Below are 20659 nucleotides of genomic sequence, written 5' to 3'. Positions count from 1 at the left end.
TCTCGTCCCTCCATGACGATTGAGCCGAGCCCCTTGATCTCAACGCAGGAGCCGTCGCCGAAACGAACAGTACCTGACACCTCCTCGTCAAGGTGTGTCAGTGCTTCCCGCATTCCCGTCATGTGGTTGCTGGCTCCTGTGTCCAGCACCCACACGCCATCATCGCAGTGGATGGGAGCCACCTTCTTCTCCGCCAGATGTACGAACTTGGTGGCCTTGTGCACGATCTCGCTTGCCGACGCCATGAACAACGCCGGCTGTGCATCAGCGACAGCCACGTTCGCCGCCTCCTTCTTCTCCTCATTTTTCTTTTCCTTCTTAGGCCTCTTGCAGTCTTCGGCCCAGTGGCCATAGATGCCGCAGTTGCGACACCTACCTTTACGCCGAGGAGTGCCCTCCGACGTGAGCTTGACGGCCTTCTGGCCACCAGTTCCACCGCCGCCATCATGCTTCACCGGCGATTTGCCCTTGTACTGACCGCCACTGCCACTGCTTTCTTTGAGTGAGTTGGACTGAAGGCGATGTTTGTATTTCGCGATCCAGTCCTCCTCAGCCAGAAGCAATCGACCAGCTTTGTCCACGATCTGTTCTACCTTCGCCTCCATGCGTTCCTCTGCCGCACGCAGCCTCCCCACCAGTTCTTCGACCGTCATGGTTTTCAGATCATAGAACATTTCGATTGAAACCACAACCGGCGCGAATTTTGCGGGGATGACTCGGAGAAATTTCTTCACGACTCGGGGCTCATCCACCGTCTCCCCGAGGGCTTTAAGGTTGGCGACAAGATTGTTAATCCTCATGCCGAAATCGTCGACTGTCTCCCCATCCTTGAAGCTGATGTTCTCAAATTCTTGTAACAGCTTCTGGGCATTGACTTGACACGATCAGCACCGAGTCGCATCGTCTTGACCGCCTCCCACGCCTCCTTGACGGTGTTCTTTCTTCCCAATGTCGTCCACATCTCCTGTGGCACAGATCGGTTCAGGCAGCTCATCGCCTGACGATCCTTGGAACGCTTGACGTTCGTCCCCGGATCGATGGTGTACCAGATCTCCAGCGCTTCATAGTTGCATTGCATCAGCATGGACCATTCGGAGTAGTTCGTGCGCGTGAGCATCGGCCACATGAGCGAGCTCTCGCGAACGCCACTTCCCGCCTCGGTGCTCGTCGACGTCTCGTCACCCATCTTCGCCGCCGCCGCCGCCTTGCACGGGATCACGAACTTCTTCCGAGGGGGCTCTCGTGGTGGGCTAACAGACCCACTGTAGAACATACACCTATGCTCTGGTACCACTTGTTGGAGCCGGCGGTGTCCGCCGAACCCCTGCTGCTGACTGGAACGCCGGCGAACGCCGGAGCGCGATCACCGGGCGCACGCAACACACACAATGAACTGGACAATAGAATGCGATGGATTTTTCCGCTGCACAACAGCCGCGGATTTTTCGGGGTTTTTTTTCTTGCCTTTTATTATGCAGATACATGGGCCTGAGCCCGTCCCCCGCCACCACACGATCGCTGCTCGATCCGGTTTCTCTGCCACGCCGAGCGACATGCACGACGACCATGCAGTGGCGGTAACCACTTACCCAACTCACGCGGCCACGTCCTGGACTGGGCACATCTCCGCCCGGGACCGTGGTTCTACGCGCTAAACATGACACATGCAGAGTTACAACGGGATTACAACTGAAAGGAAAAAGAAACTCAACTAAACATGCTAAGTCTAACAAAACGGTACGCACGACCCGAGGAGGGGCATTCCAGGGTGAGGCGGCTCCCGAGGCACCTCCTCTACGTCCTCGGGGATAATCCTCGAGGGCCCTCCGCCTTCGTCGCCACGCGGTCTGGCCAGGGCGCTAAGACCAGCGCCAACGGCTCCGTACCCGGACTCGCTGTCCGATCAGCGCTGATGGCGGCCTCGTGCACCTCCTCTTCATGTGTCAGTCCTGAGGATCGTAACTAATCAGCTCCAGACCTGTCCTGGCTCCGTGTGGCCGTCGACGCAGGGCTCAGCTGCTGCTCGCCACCTCCAGTGTGTGGAGTACGCAGCTCATCCTCCTGCTGACGATCGCCAGCACCAACCGGCTCTAGCGGCTCGGTTGGCGCCCCGCTGAGCACAAGACACTTCACCATAACGCCACTGCTGCTTAGCAAGTAATCGGAAACGCTTGCGAAAGCCATACTTACAGATTCGAGCGCCTGGCAGCTGCTCTGAAGCGGCGCGACCTGCTCGAACTGCCCTGTCCTGACGTCGTCCCCGCGGTTGTCGTACTGCTTAGGGGCGGCGCGGTTGTTTCGAGTCTCCGGGCGCGTGGTGCGCGCCCCTCCTGCAGAACCCACCCGAGCAGGCTCGGGGACTTCACGATCAGACCCCCGGCAACTGGCAGCCTCTTGTGCTCGCCGGTTTTCCCTTGTCTCCACCCCAGCGCGTCCCGCTGGGCAAGGTGTCTCGGCGGCCGCCTTGCGCGCTGTCCTCTCTCCAAGCGTCTCGTCGTCATCGTCATCATTGGAGTGGGACCCCACGTACTTGCAGTGTGTAGGGGCGTCTCTGATGTCGATACCGCCTTTGCTGTGGGACGAAGCCCCGGTTTTCCTTCTTTTCCCGACCGGCTCCTCGGCGACCGGCCGTTTCCCGCGCACCTTCTCCAAGTGCTCGGGGACTGCCTCCTCTTCCCCGCGAGGCCCGGACGAGTCGTCATCCGTACCCGGACTAGCTCGACGCTGCTGGGGACTGTTCGGCCACGCGTCAACGGCCGTCGGCCAGCTGTCCTGCAGGACATCGGAGAAGTACACGGCCGGGTCCTGTTCACGAATCTTTTAAAGCATGATGGGCACGTCACAGAACATGCACCATAAGGAATATGAAGACCCGAGCAATTTCTTACTGCTGGTGGAGGTTTCGTCACACTGTATGTTGACTGTTGTCCTTTGTTCCTCAAGTTCGTCCTGGAAGCGAAGAACTCCTTGGCGTGACGCGCGATATCCTCTCTCTTCATCTCTTGGGGCGCCTCCTGGGTGGTGTCAGCCAACCCTGCGTACTCGTACGCAGGATTACGCAGGATGTATCCTCTCCTTGCACGGCTGGGTCCGCCGGCTGATAAAGTTCACGGCTACTCCGATTCCGTCCAGATTGACCCCGTCCACATTGATTTTGTCCAGAATATCCAGGAGCTCTCGCACCTGGACCATATCATTACTGCTCGGTTTTGCCGACCAGTTCTTGCTAACCACCGTGTAGTAGTCGACTTCGCACGGCGTATACGGCTCCAGATCCCCGATGTAGAACCATTTCGAGTTCCATCTCTTCAGAGAACTGTTGAGCGGCACATTGATATACTGACTCGCCATTCCGTCCCTCAGTTGCACATATACGCCACCGACCACCTTAGGTGACCCAGGGCCGGCGTATACCCGCAGATTGAAAAAATACCGGAAAAGATTAAAGTGAGGGCGGATTCCAAGGAAAGCTTCGCAAAAGTGAATAAAAATAGAGATGTGAAGAATACTATTTGGGTGCAGGTGGCATCAAGGTTTTCATTTTCGGAAATTAAAATTTATCGAGGGTCACAGATAAAGAGGATAGACATGATATATCAGAAATATCGGACCAAATTCAAATAAAATTTAATTTGAATGTAAGTAAATTTAAATAAATTTAAACAAAATTTGTACGAAAAAGATAGATATTTTCTTATCGGCACCTATGGATAAAAAGGAAATATCGGAAATATCAAGAGATTTCGGCCGAAAAAGGAAACCATGGGTGGCATAGACTGATGCCATAGTAGCAAAGTAGATCTCGAAGGAAATGATGAACATGAAATCCAAATCCACGGAGAAAGTAGGCCTCGAAAACGACGAGCTCATGGGTCATCAGGGTGGGGAACGGCTCGCCAGTGGCGGGGCGCCATCTAGAGGTTTGCCTATCGGGGAGGATGCCGTCGAACACCAACTTGTTGATCTCCACTTCTGAGCTCATCGATTTGACCCACTCCTGATTACAGTGCGCTTGGTTTGGAGTTTTCTTCCCCGCCGCCATCGCCTCCTTTGAACTCGCGCGCTCCACTTTGGCGCCATTGGATCAGATCTGGTTTTTGGGAGGAGTTTACGGTTTGATTTGGTGGAGTTTTTATTGAAGTAATGGCGGAGCGGCTGTGGATGCGGAGGTAGGAACACGAGGAAGAAGAAGCGTCGGCGAAATGGAAGGAGTGTGCAACGGCAGGCGGATTTATAAGGGTTCAACCCCAACCTTTCATCTTCAGGGCTTTTGGGAAACCGCGTCGCGTCGCGTTGCTCCTGCCCCACCAAATTCTCCGCGGATGTTCACTGGGCTGGTTACGTGGGTCTTGGGGCATGCTGAAAGAAAGGGCCTGCTTAGTAAGCACTCTCCATATTTTCTCCACGATTAAGTGCTAAGCACTCTCCATTTTTTCTCTACGGTTAAGTGCTAAGCACTCTCCATTTCCCTCCACGGTTAAGTGCTAAGCACTCTCCATTTTTTTTCTCCACGGTTAAGTGCTAAGCACTCCCCATTTTTTCTCCACGGTTAAGTGCTCAGTACTCTCCATTTTTTCTCCACGGTTAAGTGCTAAGCACTCTCCACTTTTTCTCCACGGCTAAGTGCTAAGCACTCTCCAGTTTTTCGCCATGGTTAAGTTCTAAGCAAGTGTTCTTCATATTTTTCACTCAATTCTTTGATCCTGCTACAAGATGATCCTCTATCTTACAGCAAGCTCAGGGACTAAGTATGTACACTTCACCTAACGGTGAGTGTGCTGTTTATACTCTTAGCTAAGCTGAGAACAGGTTGTCTAACCAACCGATTAATGATACTTTAATTTCTTTGTTCCTGGCACCAAGTGTATTCTGCACCTACTATCAAGGCTCGCAGACTACAGTGTATACACTCCACCTTGCGGTGCGTGTATTAACATTTTGCGACAGACTAAGTCCTCGTCTCTTGACTGAGTCATGATGGTACTTATCTACCTCTCTAAGTCAGAGATAGTAATCATCTAACTTCTCTAAGGAAACCTAAGTGTGTACACTTCACCTAAGAATTTTCAAAATTTAAACTTGAGCTCCTTACATCCTTCTGGCAAATCCTAACTTGGATGAATCCGAGGGTAGCCGACCAGTTAAACTGGTTGGATACTCGTCTCTACTGATCGACTTTAAGTCATACTGCTTGGACATCATCAAGACGGCATTACTCAGCAAATACAAGGTGCTTGGGGACTAACTGTGGGGGGTACAACCCCGGATACCCACATGGCAACACATGGGCCACGCCACCAGGGCTGGTCCAGCCCACAAGATCAAAGCCCACAGTGCTCGGCCCTGCTCAGCATCCACCACAAGGCAAAGAGAAGGCATCTTGGCGATGAAGGAAGATCTGATCGGATATGCTAGATATTATATCCCTTGTAAATACTTATCATGTAACCGATTAGAGATAGATCTAACCGACTTGTAACAGTACCCCTAGACTATATAAGGCAGATAGGGACCCCCTTGAAAAAAAACCCATAATCAATGCAATCCACCAAAGATACAGGACGTAGGGTGTTGCGTCGACTTGACGGCCTGAACCTCTCTAAATCGCTGTCTCTACACCTGCGTCGCCATCTAATTCCTTTCACGCTTACCTCCACCGATCAATCTACTATATTAGGCATACCCCTCGGTAGACTGCCGACCATATTTCGTCGACAGTTAGGGTTAGGGTTCGTGGACACACCAATGCAACCGGAGCCCGATGTCGGACATGACGAGGGCCACCAAGAGGATAGACACGGACACCAATTATAAATGACGGCGAGCGGCGGCGGAGGGACGGATGGGAACACCGAACACGAGCTCACATAGTTCACCCAGAGCGAGAGGAGAGGTGAGACCGGGAGAAAGGAGGAGATGCCGAGATAGTTAGAGAGGAGACAGGGTGAGATTGGGGAGCAGCAGCAAGCGGATTGAGTTCACCGGACTCGAGGACGATGACGACAAGTGACGCGGCTCAGCGCCTTGGCAGCTTGTGGATGCGGGCGAGAGAGCAGAGCGGCACGACGCGGCGGAAATGGGGAATGGGGATTAGGGTTAGGGTGGGGGAGGGGTCCGGTTGTGCCTGGCATATAAATGGCGCGGGGAGAGGGGGCCGGCTGCGTCTTGCTAGCCGTTGGCAGGCCGTGCCGCCACCAGGCCTCCCGTTGAGGAGCGGGCCACGCCGTGCTGGCCCAGGTGCCTGGGGTAGGGCCCAGGCACGGCCTGCTCCTTCGGGCCATGCCAGCCTGGGCCCAGTCGCCACCGGCCCGTGCCGTGCTTGGGCCAGGCCAAAAATACAGGCCTCATGCTGGGCCAACGGGTTTGGGCTGCATGGACAACTATAGCTTTGGCGGGTTCGCTTCGCTCTACATCGGGTCCCTCTACAAGCACAGGCCGCACGAGGCTATCGCGTTGGCCGATGAGCGCCGTTCGGAAAAAATCCAAACAGAAAAGAAGCTAAAAAAACTAAAATGGGACCCGGATGTGAGGAGCCGTATTTAGTTGGGCTTGAGTATAAATTAATAAATTTCATGGCCCATAGTGAAGTTTGTGCAATATAAAGGAAATTGGCATGAGATTGATATATGTGTGTGTGATGTATACTGTGGTGGGTTTGATTTCAAAAAAAGTAGAAGGTATGCGGCGTAATGTGAGGAGATGACATGAGTGGTGCAATATCAATACAAGGTTTTTGCAACTCTAACTTAAGCAAGTGATAACGGAAAAAGAATGACGAGAGTAGTTAGGCGAGGCCAGACAAAAAAAATAGGGAGAAATTTTAGCTCTATAAATACATCTAATGTGCAAGTAATGAATAATCTTTGTCTGAAGACATTGATAGAGTATAGTAGAGTGTTGGACCGCATCTACACAAATGACATAGGTCAGTCTTATCAAAGTGATTTTGGTCTTTGAATCACTTTATTATATAGTGGACTTTCAGAACATGGTATATAACTGGTATAATTTACAGAGGATGAGTACATATTCAATAAATTAAAGAAAGAAGGATCATTACAACCTGAACGTACTACAGAATATCAATATCTTTGTCTAGTCAAGTTTAAAATAATAATTACCCTACATTGCTAAGATACACGCCTACTGATCTAGATTGTGAAGGATATTAGCTAAAAGCTAGGTTACAACTAGAACATCCACACATGCAAAGCCATTTTACTAAAGCATGACCCATCTAGTTCAAAAAGCAAAAAGGAATTAGAGGGACCAAAGTGATTCCTACCTTCAGGCATCCTGTAGTTCTCCGTGGAAACAAATGGGCATTGTTGTTCAGTCTGCAACTACAAAAATTATTACAAATCAAAATTTTCATATTGGTTTGGTCGCTTCATTCCATAGTTGAAGAAACAAAATAACAGAACTCATAATTTGATGAAACAACATACATTTGACAAAAAAGACAAAGATTTCATTTCTTGAAACAACATATATTGTTGTAGGCACATCGTTAATCAACCTACACTGATCTTGCACCAACCCTCCTCATGTCGATCCATCAATAGGGACAGAAATTGCATGCAATACAAAGTATCAGGCATTTCTGCAAAAACGAACAGCAAATTATCAATTGGCAGATAAAAAACGAGGGGTTAAAGAGTGAGACATTACCTTGGGCTTGATTAAAGATCAGCCTCAGTTATTCTCCTCGAGACAAACATGCCTGCGTCCACCTCCGGATCTAGGTGAGGCAGAGGAAACTGCAATCCTAGAGATTTTAGGGCCAAGACCCAACCCATTCTATATTCATAGAGTGGTGTGCCTAGAATAGACTTACCAACTAAGACAGAGCGTGTCAAGCATGCATACCTGCATTTGCAAAACAAAAATGAACTTCATTCAGATAGCAACAAATATATTTCTCATAATAGCTATGTTTCAGACATCACTTCATGTCATAATATTTAAGTTGGATTTAACCATACATTTCTAAGAGCATTTAAGATGGTTTTTTCTCATAATATGCGATCAGTTTCCAATACATTGGTAATGCTAATCCAAACTACAGGACCTCCGAGGTATTAGTTAGCAGGAAGCTATAGACACTATTATGAAAGGGACATTTCACTAAAAAGTGAATTGATGCTTAGCTACAGTCGCTACTACCTGAGATAAGAGCAAAGCTACTGATGTGCTGCTGTCCACCTACTTTTGCACAAGAACTGAGCTGCTGCTGGAAATCGATAAACAAAGGTCCTCCCATCCCATGGTGCTCTTCTGAACTGCTGAAAACTACAATTAATGTGCTTATGTAAATGCGCTATTAATGTGCTTATGTAATCCTGATTTAACCACTTCAAGAGCATAGCAGCTATTGTTCACAGAAGCATATATCTCAGATCTGTCAATAGTTCTGGAGTGCATTATTGTTCAACCCTTCTGTATCTATAATCTCTCTCGATTACCACGTATGCTGAGGTTTAGATAAAAAAACAATATGTGGATGGATTGTTTACGGCAAGTGTTGGTAGCCAAATCATATCTCGATGGGATTGTTGACTTACTATGCTAGCCGATTACTAGATTGTGAAACATACATCCCTTGGTTATTTTTTAAACAAGAATTTAGGTTAGTATAAAAGTTTTCCCAACACTTAATTGCTTTAGAAAATATGGTTCAGATAAATTTTAATTGCATCAGTATGAATAGTAAATATATTTAGTCACAACTTTGATGGTTAATCTTTTCTTAGTTATCATTTTGGGTTTTGTTACGAGTAAGAAGAGAGATCAAGCGCACTATATATAGAACAACTGAATATATCTGAATAGTATATCGGCGTCCCTCTAGTAATTAGCCATTTCTATTTTTTTTTGCACCAATAAATTAACTATTCAGATGTGATGATTTTAGGAATGATGTACATGCTATGCTTACTACAATTCAACGAACTTCAAATTATTTTGTTCAAAGTTGCACACACATGCTTACAACAATTCAACGAACTTCATATTAGAGAAAGAAAAACAGGACCAAATTAGTACATGAACATGAGCTTTATACTGTTATTTTTTTATACAATCCTAGCAGTAGCAGCAGCAATGCTCACTTGAAACAAGAGCAATGGAGGCGGAGAGTAAGGATTAAGGAAGGAGCAGTGACTGGTCGCATACCATCCGAGGCTCGGGAGCGAGCGGGAGGAAGAGCATATGGAAGACGAGGTGGCTTTGAGGGAGTGGAAGGCAGCGCAGCAGGCGATGCTGCTGCGGTTCTCGGTGACCGCCTGACCGGTAGCCAGGCATCGCGCAGGTCGAGCCACGTGAGGTCGCCAACATCCTCGAGATACCACGCCCGCTCAGATCTCGCCGCCGCCGCCCGCAGGAAGATGAATGGTTCCTAGGGGCGCTCCACCATCGCCTGCTGCTCGACGAAGAAGGGACGGCGGTGGGGAGGTGGAGGGGAGTGAGCCTCGCCCGCCGAGAGGGGTGGGGATCACACGCCAGTGGGGTTAGGGCGGCGCCGGCGGGGCTAGGGTGAGGTGCGTACGGGCGGTCCCAGCGGAGGGAGGGAAGGAGGAGACCGAGCGGAGGGGGCGGACTGGAGGCATGGCGCGGCGGTGAGGGCGGTGGTGAGGCGCTGCACCGCCGCCGGCTGGTGCGGGGTGGAGCCGGCAGTAGTGCGGGTATGGCCGGACGGGGTATGGAAATTTGGAACCGCAAAAAATCGTGGGTGGGTGGGGGGGAGCTTAGGAGCTGCTGTGCTCGACGTCGTTGGTGGGCTGGGCCTGTGAACCTCAGGCCCGAACGGCGAGTCAGCCTGTTTAACTGCCGTTGGGTACTGAATAGGTATTTGGTACCCAGGTACCATATAGTAATACTATATATATATATATATATATATATATATATATATATATATATATATATATATATATATATATAGAACTACTATCCTGTAGCTGGCTACAGAATAACTTATTCTGTAGCCACTTTGAGTTATGATAATTACTATGTTAATATACGAGATTATAGTAACTCCTTACTAAGTGGTTTAATATAACGTTATGGTAAATATCCCCATGTGTTATAGTAACCCAACTATCGTAAATATGTATTGACATTATGGTAAATTAGTATATAAAATTATAGTAAATGGAGGTGGCTACAGAATAACTTATTTTATAGCCGGCTACTGAATAGCCTCTCCCTATATATATATATATATATATATATATATATATATATATATATATATATATATATATATATATATATATATTATACCCCAACTTGGACTAGTTTTGAGCAAGCTTGGCCTGTTGTTCCACTATTTTCTTTTATATATAGACAGATGGCCGGTGGTGACAAGTCGAGATCATAATCTCTATGTTTTCTACTCCAAAACACATCCAAAAATCATTTTAGAAAGTAATCGGTTCGGACTCCAACAGGAAAAAACCGGTCTGCCCAGGTCCCAAACTGGCTAGGCCAGGCTATTAGGGCCGTTGCGGTGCAGCACATGAGATTGTGAAATCGGCCAGACCAGTTTGGCGCCGTCTTTTTCCTTATTTTTCCTCCGGATTTCGAATGCGACAATCCTAAATATAATTTGTTTTTATTTTACTGCCTAGAACATTACTACAAAGCCCTCTAGCCACTTTTGGTCCTCAACACAAAGCACCCGTGCTCATCATCAAAATTTACCACCTCTTCTGGATCTGTATAAACCCAGGGCTAAAATGATAGTTTCCCAATGTAAGAGTACAAACATTGACCACGAAAACAGTACGTTTATACACATAAGGAATTTAAGAATAATTGTCATCGTGTTTTCCCTTCCAGAAGCTACGTACAGTTATCCATCGAAATCCAAATTGGCAAACTTAAGCTCAGGATAGTAGCTGGCCACCACTGGCTTCCCATCAAATTTCCTTCCATGCAAGGCTATCTTTGCTCTGGTGGCACTGTAGACGTCTGCATATTCCAAGAACACCTGCAACAGAAAAAACATGCATCAGAAATCATTTGCCATCACACAAAGAGATCGGCAAAATTCAAACATTAGAAGTCAGTGCAACACGAGGCTCACCTTTCCGACTCCAGTGACCGGGTGTCCGCTGGGGTCAGGACGTGGGATCACAACTTTCACTAGATTACCTGATCAAAAGGTAATTTTTCTTGTGATTAGTGCATAAACATAACAAAGTTGCATGCAAGAATTCCTAGGAAATATATGTAAATAGCAGATAAATTAAATACAAGCAGAAGTTCGATGTAGGACGGAAACCGAATTGAAGAGCCGAAAAAGGGTATAAATGATATACCATATCTGCATGCTTCTTGCCTCATGTCGTCCTTGATGTCCTCATACGCTTCATCATCTTTCAATTCATCTGCACTGACCACCTGGACGAGGCAAACCACCTTTGTAGGGGCCGCTCCAACTGGATTGGCAAGTTTCTGTACACAAAGCACGCATTTCTGTGTCAGAACACAACATCGGCACATCGAAAATGTAAATGGCACGCTAGAGAATAAACTATAAAGGTGTCTAGTATGGCAATCAACTAGCTGGTCTATATATACCTGCATTTGCACCTGTCGCTGGGCCTTCAATAGGATACTTAGCTGTTCTGGTCTGGGCTGAGATGCACTCTGGTTTGCTCTTCTGACAGTAAGGGTTTTGTCTTCCATCTTGGTACCGTTTAGTACAGCACAAGCAATGTCAGTGACATTGGTGTTCAAGTAAACACAGAAAGCATAGCCCTTTGAGTTGCCAGTTTCCCTATCTTTCACAAGATCAAACCCTCGAAGAGGCCCAAAGGATTCAAGCAACTTCCGGACTTGAGCTTCAGAGTAGAAATAGGGAAGGCCACCCACAAAAATACGGTCAGGATCTTCTAACCCTCCTCCGTCTGATCCTGCTGTTAGTCCAACTGCAGCAAGATTCAGTTTGCGGCTTGGCTGGCTCGGGCCCAAGCCTGCTGCCAGGGAAAGGTTGTAATCTGTTGGCCTTCTAACCTTCACTGGCACCCCTTCAAACAAAATGCCATCCAGAGCCATTGCATTGCTTGCTTCCTCAGCCAGTCTGAATTCCACTAAAGCAAATCTTTGTTCATGGTTCATGCAGACGCTACAGACAGCATCACCGGGACCAGCAGTGTTTCCTCCAATAACAGCAATGACTTGATTAAAGAATACTCCAATTGTCTGCAGAAAGGAATCCAATTTAGCCAACAGTTGAAAATTATTCGGAACAGTGTTTGAGTTTGTTTACTTAGGCAGTATATGCATAGTTGTTTTTCCCCGTTTGAGGTTAAAAAGAAAGTACGGACCTGTTCGTTAGCAGAGGGAGGAAGGCCACCAACGTAAACACGCCGAGCGAACAGAGTAGCCTGAGGTAAAAATTAATGTTCGCACAATATTTATATCAATACCTGAAGATTGCAGGCACAGAGCAAATAATAATCAACAAAAAAAAGAAGTCATACCTCTTGTGTCATCAGTTGAGTCGTAGTGTGTGGCTGGAAGACAAGGGAATTGAAATTGAACTGATGCACACAAATGAATATGGTTAGCAAGCAACAAACTAAACTTTCAAGTCTGCATGCATACGGAAATAGATCCTGTAAAGGCAAATTAAAGATAAGAGTCCTTTAAAAATTAAAGACTGCAGCGTAAACTATATTTGCAAGTTAGAAATATTAGAATGTTTATTATGAAATAAAGTTTGTGGTAGTTTCCAACATTTGCTGACACTAGACTATTACAACAACAACAAAAAAAACCTGTTGAGGAATAGCTTGTGGCTCCATGGAAGAGGAATTGAACTAATTCAAAGAAAACAAAAGGATAAGGTTAGAAAGCAGTAAACCAAATAACCCTGTCCATAGATAAAGGTGGCTTAAAAAGGCAAAGCTTATTTGCAGGATAAAAATATTTGACTGGTGTATAAATTATTAAATCTGAGCAAGTAATGCAGTCCACACACACACAAAAAAATCAGTCCTCAATTTGCTTGAACCCTTAACTAATTTGTTGAATTCACAGTTGTAACCATCACCTGTACATGAAACCCTACAAGAAGCTTCACAACTTTGAACATTCGGTGCATTAAAAAAAACGAGGTTGATTTCGATCGCACTGACAAATCCGAGTTGGCAATACATTATTGTTGTTGTTGTTTTGTTTTTGCCCTACGAAGCTTCGATTTAGCGGCAGTAGCGCGAGTTCATTAGCCGGAACAATGGTCGACTGCCCGGCATCACGAGAAGGAAGAGAAACGAGGGGGACGGGCACTTGGCGATAGATCGACGCACCTCGCAGCGGGCGCGCTCGACGCGGCGGACCGCATCTGCATCGCCGCCACCCATCCGCCCGCCCGCGCACTTCGTGGCTTTCTTCGTTCCTTGGGGTTGGATTGGAGGAGGGATTCGGTCGTCGCGATCGCTTCTGTTCGTTTTATTAGATCTTTGGACGACTCGACTGCTTTGAAAGGAATCATAGCCGACGATCCGAATTCATTGAGCAGGCCGGCCCTTTAATTTGTCTCGTCCGAGCCCAACCCAATTAGGCCTCTGCTCGGATGCAAATTTCAGCCCATAACAAAATCGATCAGCAGCAGAGAGTCCTCGTTGGATCCTTCAAGTAAATTGCTAAGTAGTAAATAGTAAATAGTTATATTATTATTGTACCCTTTACATATAAGCTAAAAGTTCTTTCATCTATGAGGTATGTTATAAAGAAAGCCTCATTTGACTTTATTATGCGCTTTCTCAAAATCCATTTTAAAGATCAAATTAACCATACAGATTTTTCATGTCCTACGTCGTTAAATGGTCGTTTAGCCTGTTGGCACACCGTTTAAACGTTGCATGGTGGTACGGCGTTTCCTGTCAATCGATCATTTATTCTGTTTAAACAGCCATTTAATTTATCCATTTAAGTGAGCATTTAGCCCGAATAATGGTTATGCACACATATATAGACAAACACAACACCAAATAGCAGTGGAGCTTGTTTCACCAAATTTTGCCAGCTGAGGCACATATGTTTTATCTTGTTTTGTTTGCATGTGGGGCTAGAATACATGACCATTGCTTTGAATGGAACATAGTAAGATAAAGAATCTTCGCCAACCATTATGTTAAACATGGTCCAATTGACCACTTCGAGTGAATAGGATAGACGTCATTCACATGGCCGGCCGCCGGTCTGTCTATGCTATATAAGAGGAGTTTCCACATGGCTGCGTGACTGTGCTTCTTTCTGCCTGGCTGTAAGATTTTCCTTTCTCACCATTAGTTTGTGTTTCCGCTATGATATTTGTCCTGATGTGTTTCTAGCTCTCTTTTTTCACTCTTCGTTTATTCTTTCCCAGCGCAGAACTTTCTGAAGCAAATACACGCAGCTGGGGGTGGCAGATTGTTCCATGGAACCAGATGCAGGATGGGTGCCTTGCGACATTCAGCTGACCAATTGGAGCATGCAGCCAACTGAGTTTCAGCTAGCACATTGGAGCATGGCAACGGAACCAGAAGTATGTGCATGCGCTGCTAGCCTCCCAGTGGTAGTGGAGTCGGCGGGTACTGAGATATACGGTAGCTGCCTCCAAACATATGTTCCTACTAGCTCTATCAGAGGACAGCTGGTTGAGTGTGCATCAGCCACACAAAATGATCGGATCGGGATCGAGATCGAGAAAGCAGCACAAGAGTTTCAGGCCGATTTCCACAACATGGAAACGAACATCTGCAGCAATCCGATCCATGTGTTCGATAAAGCCGCGCGTGAGTTCAAGTTCGACGTGGACATGATGAAGATGAAGATGCACAGGTACCCAGCAAGAATTCGATCTCTCGGTGAACTGTACACCGTTCCGATGACGGTGTCGATCGGGCCATACCACCACGGCCGAGACCACCTGAAGGCGGTGGAGAAGGTGAAGCACGTGGCTGCATACCACTGCATCATGGAGTCAGGCCGCTCAGCCGAGGAGGTCTATGGGGCGGTCGTCGCCGTCGCCGGCTACGCCCGGAGCATCTATGACAGGAACGTGGTGGACAGCATCGGCGACGACGTGTTCCTGCCCATGATGTTCTACGACGCTTGCTTCCTGGTGCAGTACATGCTCACGTGCACCGACGCCGGCCTTGCCCACATGGACCCGGCGCTGCGTAGCTTCTTCGACGCCAACGACAAAGACGTCTATCACGACATCATGCAGCTCGAGAACCAGCTCCCATGGCCGGTTGTCAGGGCCGTCATGGCGTTCAGGCCCGTGCCATTGAAGGAGTTCGTCGCTTCCCTGCGAGGCTGTCTGCAGGACCGCAAGGACCGGCACGAGAAGCCGTTCGTCATGGACAACGCCTTTGAGCCGCCGCACCTCCTCGGCCTCCTCCGGTATTACATCGTCGGAAGAAGTGACGTCAAGCTGCCTACACTACCGGAGACCGAGTCGATGTCCTTCTCCGTGAGCGCCATCGAGCTCGCTGAGATCGGCATCACGCTGACGGCCAGCAAGACGACCGAGCTCGTCTACATGGGCGTCAACAAGAAAGGGAACCTCTTCGCCGAGCTCTCCCTGTCGCCACTGTCCCTGGACGACACGCGCGCCAGCGTGCTGCTCAACATGGCGGCCCTTGAGCTGTGCGTGACCCCCAGCTTTCACGACGCCGAGGACGAGGCGCCGGCCGTCTGCTCGTATCTCCTCCTCCTCGGCATGCTTGTGGACAGGGAGGAGGACGTGCACGAGCTGCGGGCCAGGCGCGTCCTGCAGGGAGGAGGAGGGCTCACCAACAGGGAGGCCCTCCGCTTCCTGACGAGCGTCCAGGGACTGCGCCTTGGATCACGCTACGTCCGCACCATGGAGGAGATCGAGGACTACAAGGTGAACAGGAGGACGTGGACCAAGCTGCGCGCGTTTGTTTACAGGAATGTGAAAGTCATCGTAGCCGTCATCTCCGTGATTGCTGCGCTTGCCAGTATCATAGGCACAATCAGGTCTCTCAAATCTCGATAAGGTCTATCGATGATCTACGATGCTGTCAGTGTGAGATGATCCAACTGTTGCAAGCTAGTTTCCATGGTAACTAAAATTATTCCCTGTATCTGAATTCTGAATCCCATTTGCAGTAAAATGCAATGTGTTGCCTTCTTTCTGATTCTCTAGCTAGTGTGTTCTGAATCTGACAGTACTATATTGTCTATTCCATCAGTTGGCCGCGGAATCTGCTAGTTGGCCGCACACCATTGTTGCTTTGCCAATCCTGTATTTTCCAATTCTTTCTTCCTGCAATCCTGCTGTCTTCTCTTCTTTGAATATATATCAACTTGGTGCAACTTGTAACATGGAGTTGATACGAATTACGATAGAATATGGAGAAAATTTTGTATTTGGCCCTAAAAATAATGCTCATTTCTTATTTGACATCGAAACTGAAAATCTTTCCTATATGTCCTGAACTCGAGTTTTTCTTTCCTATTTGACACTTCCGTCAGTTTGGATGGTTAACGGCGTCAAGTCCTATGTGAAAAGTCCGTTTTACCCCTAGAGTTTTTTACAGTCCTGGCATTCCATGGTTAATATTGCTATCTTTTATGAATGTTTTTATCTTAAACTGTAATGTTTCATAAAAGATAGCAATATTAACCATGGAATGTCAGGACTGTAAAAAACTCTAGGGGTAAAACGGACTTTTCACATAGGACTTGACGCCGTTAACCATCCAAACTGACGGAAGTGTCAAATAGGAAAGAAAAACTCGAGTTCAGGACATATAGGAAAGATTTTCAGTTTCGATGTCAAATAAGAAAGGAGCATTATTTTTAGGGCCAAATACAAAATTTTCTCTAGAATATGGTTAGTGGTAGCTCTACATCTTATGGTCAGTGAGATATGGCTATTTATAGAAGGTAGCACCTACCATGTGAGTACGTCTGCATGCATCGACATTGAAGTGTGTGTGTGTGTGTGTCTCTCTCTCTCTCTCTCTCTCTCTCTCTCTCTCTCTCTCTCTATATATATATATATATATATATATATATATATATATATATATATATATACACCCCAACTTGGACTAGTTTTGAGCAAGCTTGGCCTGTTGTTCCACTATTTTCTTTTATTTATAGTACTGATATACGTGGTGGATCTGCAACAAATAGTATAGAGAATTGGGTACCATTCATATTAAATACCAAAATTTTAGAAAAAAAAATATTTGTAGGAATTTTATATGATAATGAGATTATAATCTCCCATCACTGCAATTCACGTTGTTTTGATAAATTCGAAAAAAGTTTTGGTTTGTTGCTAAAACGTGTTCTTCCTCCAAGCAACAGATTACGTTGCAATGGTCGTGGTCCAACTTAAAATTACCATTTTAACTCTGTATAAAAGTAACAATGCTAGCGGCTCCTCCGGAGCCCTGTGGAAGTGTTTCTCATTTGACACATGTTAACGGTTTGGTAAAATCACTTCTCCTGTTGTAAACCACTTCATACATGCACGCACACTCACCCAAAACTTCATGCACACAGTTGGATACACTACCCTAGATCTGGACATCACTGCCGGATCAAAAACCCACTTCACTGCCGGATTTTGAATCGACAGTGGTATAACGGCAGTGATGGGGGCTTGACATCACTGTCGGTTCTTAAAAACCGACACTGATCTATAGGAAACAGTGTCGGTTCCTGGCTCCACCCGACAGTGTCTAGTTGAACACCACTGCCGGTTTGTAGTCCCAACCGACAGTGATGTTTGCTTCAAGAGTGTCGGTTCTTGGCTCAAGCCAACAGTGTTGAGCAAGTCTACACTGTCAGTTCATGGCTCAAGCCGGCAGTGTTGAGCAAGACAACACTGTCGGTTCATGGCTCAAGTTGACAGTGTTTAGCAATCCAACACTGTCAGTTCATGGCACAAGCCGGCAGTGTTGAGCAAGACAACACTGTCGGTTCATGCTCAAGCCGGCAGTATTGAGCAAGACAACACTGTCGGTTCATGGCTCAAGCCGACAGTGTTGAGAAAGACAACACTGTCGGTTCATGGCTCAAACCGACAGTGTTGAGCAAGACAACACTGCCAGTTCATTGCCAACCGCCAGTGATGGCCCATTGCCATTTTAATGTTTTATAATTGATTTTAATTTATATTATTTCGTGGAATCGGGTTTTGCTTTATATACGCTACGTAGACGACAGGTCCATCAATATTAAACATTACAAATGTTACGATTACAGTTCAAATATTCTTATCCAGATCTCGATCCCTCAAAACAAAAAAGAAATATTCTCGGACTTCACAGATTGTGCAGTGCTTTTCGGACTTCTTACAATAATCTGGCGAGCCGCTCTGGGCCATACTAGTCCTTGTACCTCACGGATTATGCAATGGAAAATACTCCATCTTTTTCCAATACATCGGCTAAGATGAACTTTGCGAGCTCCGACTGTAGTGCGACGATCTCCATGTCTAACAGCCTTTGGTGGTTATATTTCTTGTGCTGTCGTTTAAAATAGATGATATCCAAAGAGGAATAGTAAATCATTTTGTTGAATTATTAACAGATATAAATAAAATGGGGATTATACACACAACTTATCGGCTTCTTCCGATTTCCCGCCGATGTAGCGAAGCATTGCCCACATTACATAAAACCCACATTCATTGTTTCCCGCCGGTTGTGACAGGTACTTCCCCTACATTTCGACAACCTTGAATGGGACCTGCGTCCCACCGATATGTCTTCTTCGGACACTAAGCAACATTAAAGGAAGAAACATTAGAAAGCGGTATGTGTGACTAGACAATAATATGCTATTAGGATCGCTTACTAATTCAGCACTGCCACAAGTGCATCGAGATGATGTAATGGTTTTTTCTTCGAGTCCCACACCTCGATCAGATTTTTGGCAAGATTGGCACAAATGAAGACGAAATGGTTGCTACAATCATATAATCCTAATTATCGAATAATCTTAACGAAAAAAGAAGCATAAATTAAAAGCCAAGAACACATACTCGCAGTTGTAGGCTAGAAGTATGTGGGTTTTCTTCTTCATCGTGAATTCGTTGAAAATAGCAATCAATCTCTGTTTTAGGTCTTCCATGTCACATCCATAGAGGACTAGACATGTCCTCTCATTGACTCGCAAGGGGTCCAAGAAGCCTATGTAATCCCATTTGCTTTTTACAATGCAAAATTTTGATATACACCTACATAAAATCATGGGAAGTGCTCAAAAGTTAACAATTTGTCTCGAGAGAGTAGTTAATTGTAATATTGCGCGTGTAGGGTACTTACATAGTCCACAGCGTCAACATTTGAACATCGAGATCGCGTTTCTGGTATAGCTGGAATAAGCATTCCCACTCGACATCGAACTTCTCTTCTTCGGGATAATGGAAAACATGTGGCGAACGGATAATAACCTCAAAACCAAAGTCGTCCGTCTCTGTTGCTTGAGCCATGTAATATTCATACAACTGGCGCATATATGTTGTTAGATTTTTATACTCGTTATCAGGAACCAAAAGATTGCCCCTTTCATACTTCATTGCCGGTGTTCCCATCCCTTGTACATCATAATATATGTTCACGGCCTCTTCCATAGTTAATCCTGGGTTGTCTTCGATGTACTTCTGTATGTTCCTTAAATCTTTATTGTGTATTTCTTTATCTCTTGTTGTAGCGTATTTATTCTGTGTTTGCCTTTTGAATTCGGACTTCAACATATACGAAGGCAGTGAGGCACAGAGATTGAAGAAACTAACACAATCTTCCTTCGAGATGTGTGTTGTAAATTTTTCTTTCATCAAGGTGGTAACGCTACCACTGAACGGCCTTTTTCTTTTTTGTTGGTCCACTTTGGGAGCATTAACGACCGAATCTAAGGACCTTTTCTACAACTGCGAGGATGTCCTTGATCTTGATTTGGGCTAAGGTGGTGGAGGAGGATGACGATGAGAATTCTGTTTTCCCGGCGCTGATGAAGATGGAGGAGGAGGGGGAGGAGGAGGAGGAGGAGTCTCTTTTTCTTAGGGCTGATGAAGATAGAGTCGGATGAGGAGGAATAGAAGGAGACCTCTGTCTTCTCGGGGGTGATGGCTCCGGATGAGGAGGGGAGTGATCTCTGTTGGGAGATGGTGAGTGATCATCGGGGGTGGGCGAAGACTCACAGTCATCCTCATCATCAAAGGACAATTGATGGTCAAGCTTAATGAAGCGCTTGCACCAGGCCACTTGAGAGCCCTTGTTTTGACCAAGTTTCAGTCTGTCTTCCGCTACGAGGTACTCAATGGGTATCTTGTTAAACTTCTTATCATGTATTCCGTCAATGGTGACGCGAGCGTACCCCAGTGGAATTGGGTGTCCATTAATTGTCATGTCTCCCGCAGGCCAGTCCTGGTCGAGCGCCACCTTGTCCTTTGTCTATTCCTAATGGATGTACCACCTAACATTGACGGGTTTAGTGATGTTGTCCACCGGATGAGGCACATTCACCTCTTCTTCGTTGAGCGGGGTCGATCCGCGGCTGCTGCGACCCCTAAACTGTGGGCTAAAGGCACTAGGAGTAGGGTTTTGTGGTACTACTGACCCCTTGGACAGCAAAATTTGCTTGACTCGCGCTTCAACGGTCACCTCAATCCGTG

General features: G+C 46.6%; 2 protein-coding genes and 1 long non-coding RNA gene across 4 annotated transcripts; 1 reads left to right on the top strand and 2 right to left on the bottom strand.

Annotated features, from left to right (window-relative positions):
* Nucleotides 1-7128: 7128 nt before the first annotated feature.
* LOC136482869 (uncharacterized) lies at nt 7129-9632 on the bottom strand. Its single transcript, XR_010765227.1, has 3 exons — nt 9175-9632; nt 7672-7869; nt 7129-7603 (listed from the first exon to the last, which is right to left on the bottom strand). It is a non-coding gene; the product is annotated as an uncharacterized lncRNA (long non-coding RNA).
* A 1068-nt stretch (nt 9633-10700) lies between these two features.
* Nucleotides 10701-13451, bottom strand: LOC136482868 (splicing factor U2af large subunit B-like). 2 transcript variants are annotated; one of them, XM_066480038.1, is made up of 8 exons: nt 13320-13439; nt 12789-12830; nt 12492-12551; nt 12336-12395; nt 11587-12210; nt 11325-11460; nt 11090-11157; nt 10701-10993 (listed from the first exon to the last, which is right to left on the bottom strand). In XM_066480038.1, the coding sequence occupies exons 1-8, from the start codon at nt 13371-13373 to the stop codon at nt 10856-10858; spliced, it is 1182 nt and encodes a 393-aa protein (XP_066336135.1). In that variant the 5' UTR covers nt 13374-13439; the 3' UTR covers nt 10701-10855. The 2 variants fall into 2 exon arrangements, with proteins under 2 accessions (XP_066336135.1, XP_066336136.1); XM_066480039.1 differs by lacking the exon at nt 12789-12830 and having other exon boundaries at nt 13320-13451.
* Nucleotides 13452-14431: 980 nt separating this feature from the next.
* LOC136480837 (UPF0481 protein At3g47200-like) lies at nt 14432-16021 on the top strand. The gene has a single exon (XM_066478276.1). The coding sequence runs from the start codon at nt 14432-14434 to the stop codon at nt 16019-16021; it is 1590 nt and encodes a 529-aa protein (XP_066334373.1).
* Nucleotides 16022-20659: the final 4638 nt, after the last annotated feature.

Source organism: Miscanthus floridulus, chromosome 9 (assembly GCF_019320115.1).
Source record: "Miscanthus floridulus cultivar M001 chromosome 9, ASM1932011v1, whole genome shotgun sequence".
Taxonomy (NCBI): domain Eukaryota; kingdom Viridiplantae; phylum Streptophyta; class Magnoliopsida; order Poales; family Poaceae; genus Miscanthus; species Miscanthus floridulus.
Note: the sequence above shows the minus strand (reverse complement) of the source record. Positions and strands in the feature narration are given on the sequence as shown.

Excerpts from the sequence above, each read along its gene's own strand:
- LOC136480837 (XM_066478276.1), top strand. The coding sequence starts at position 14,432 with ATGGAACCAGATGCAGGATGGGTGCCTTGCGACATTCAGCTGACCAAT.
- LOC136482868 (XM_066480038.1), bottom strand. The coding sequence starts at position 13,373 with ATGGGTGGCGGCGATGCAGATGCGGTCCGCCGCGTCGAGCGCGCCCGC. Across the intron at positions 12,831-13,319 it reads TCGAGCGCGCCCGCTGCGAG|TTCAATTCCTCTTCCATGGA; the intron begins GTGCGTCGATCT and ends TCTTTGAATTAG. Across the intron at positions 12,396-12,491 it reads CTCAACTGATGACACAAGAG|GCTACTCTGTTCGCTCGGCG; the intron begins GTATGACTTCTT and ends TTTTTACCTCAG.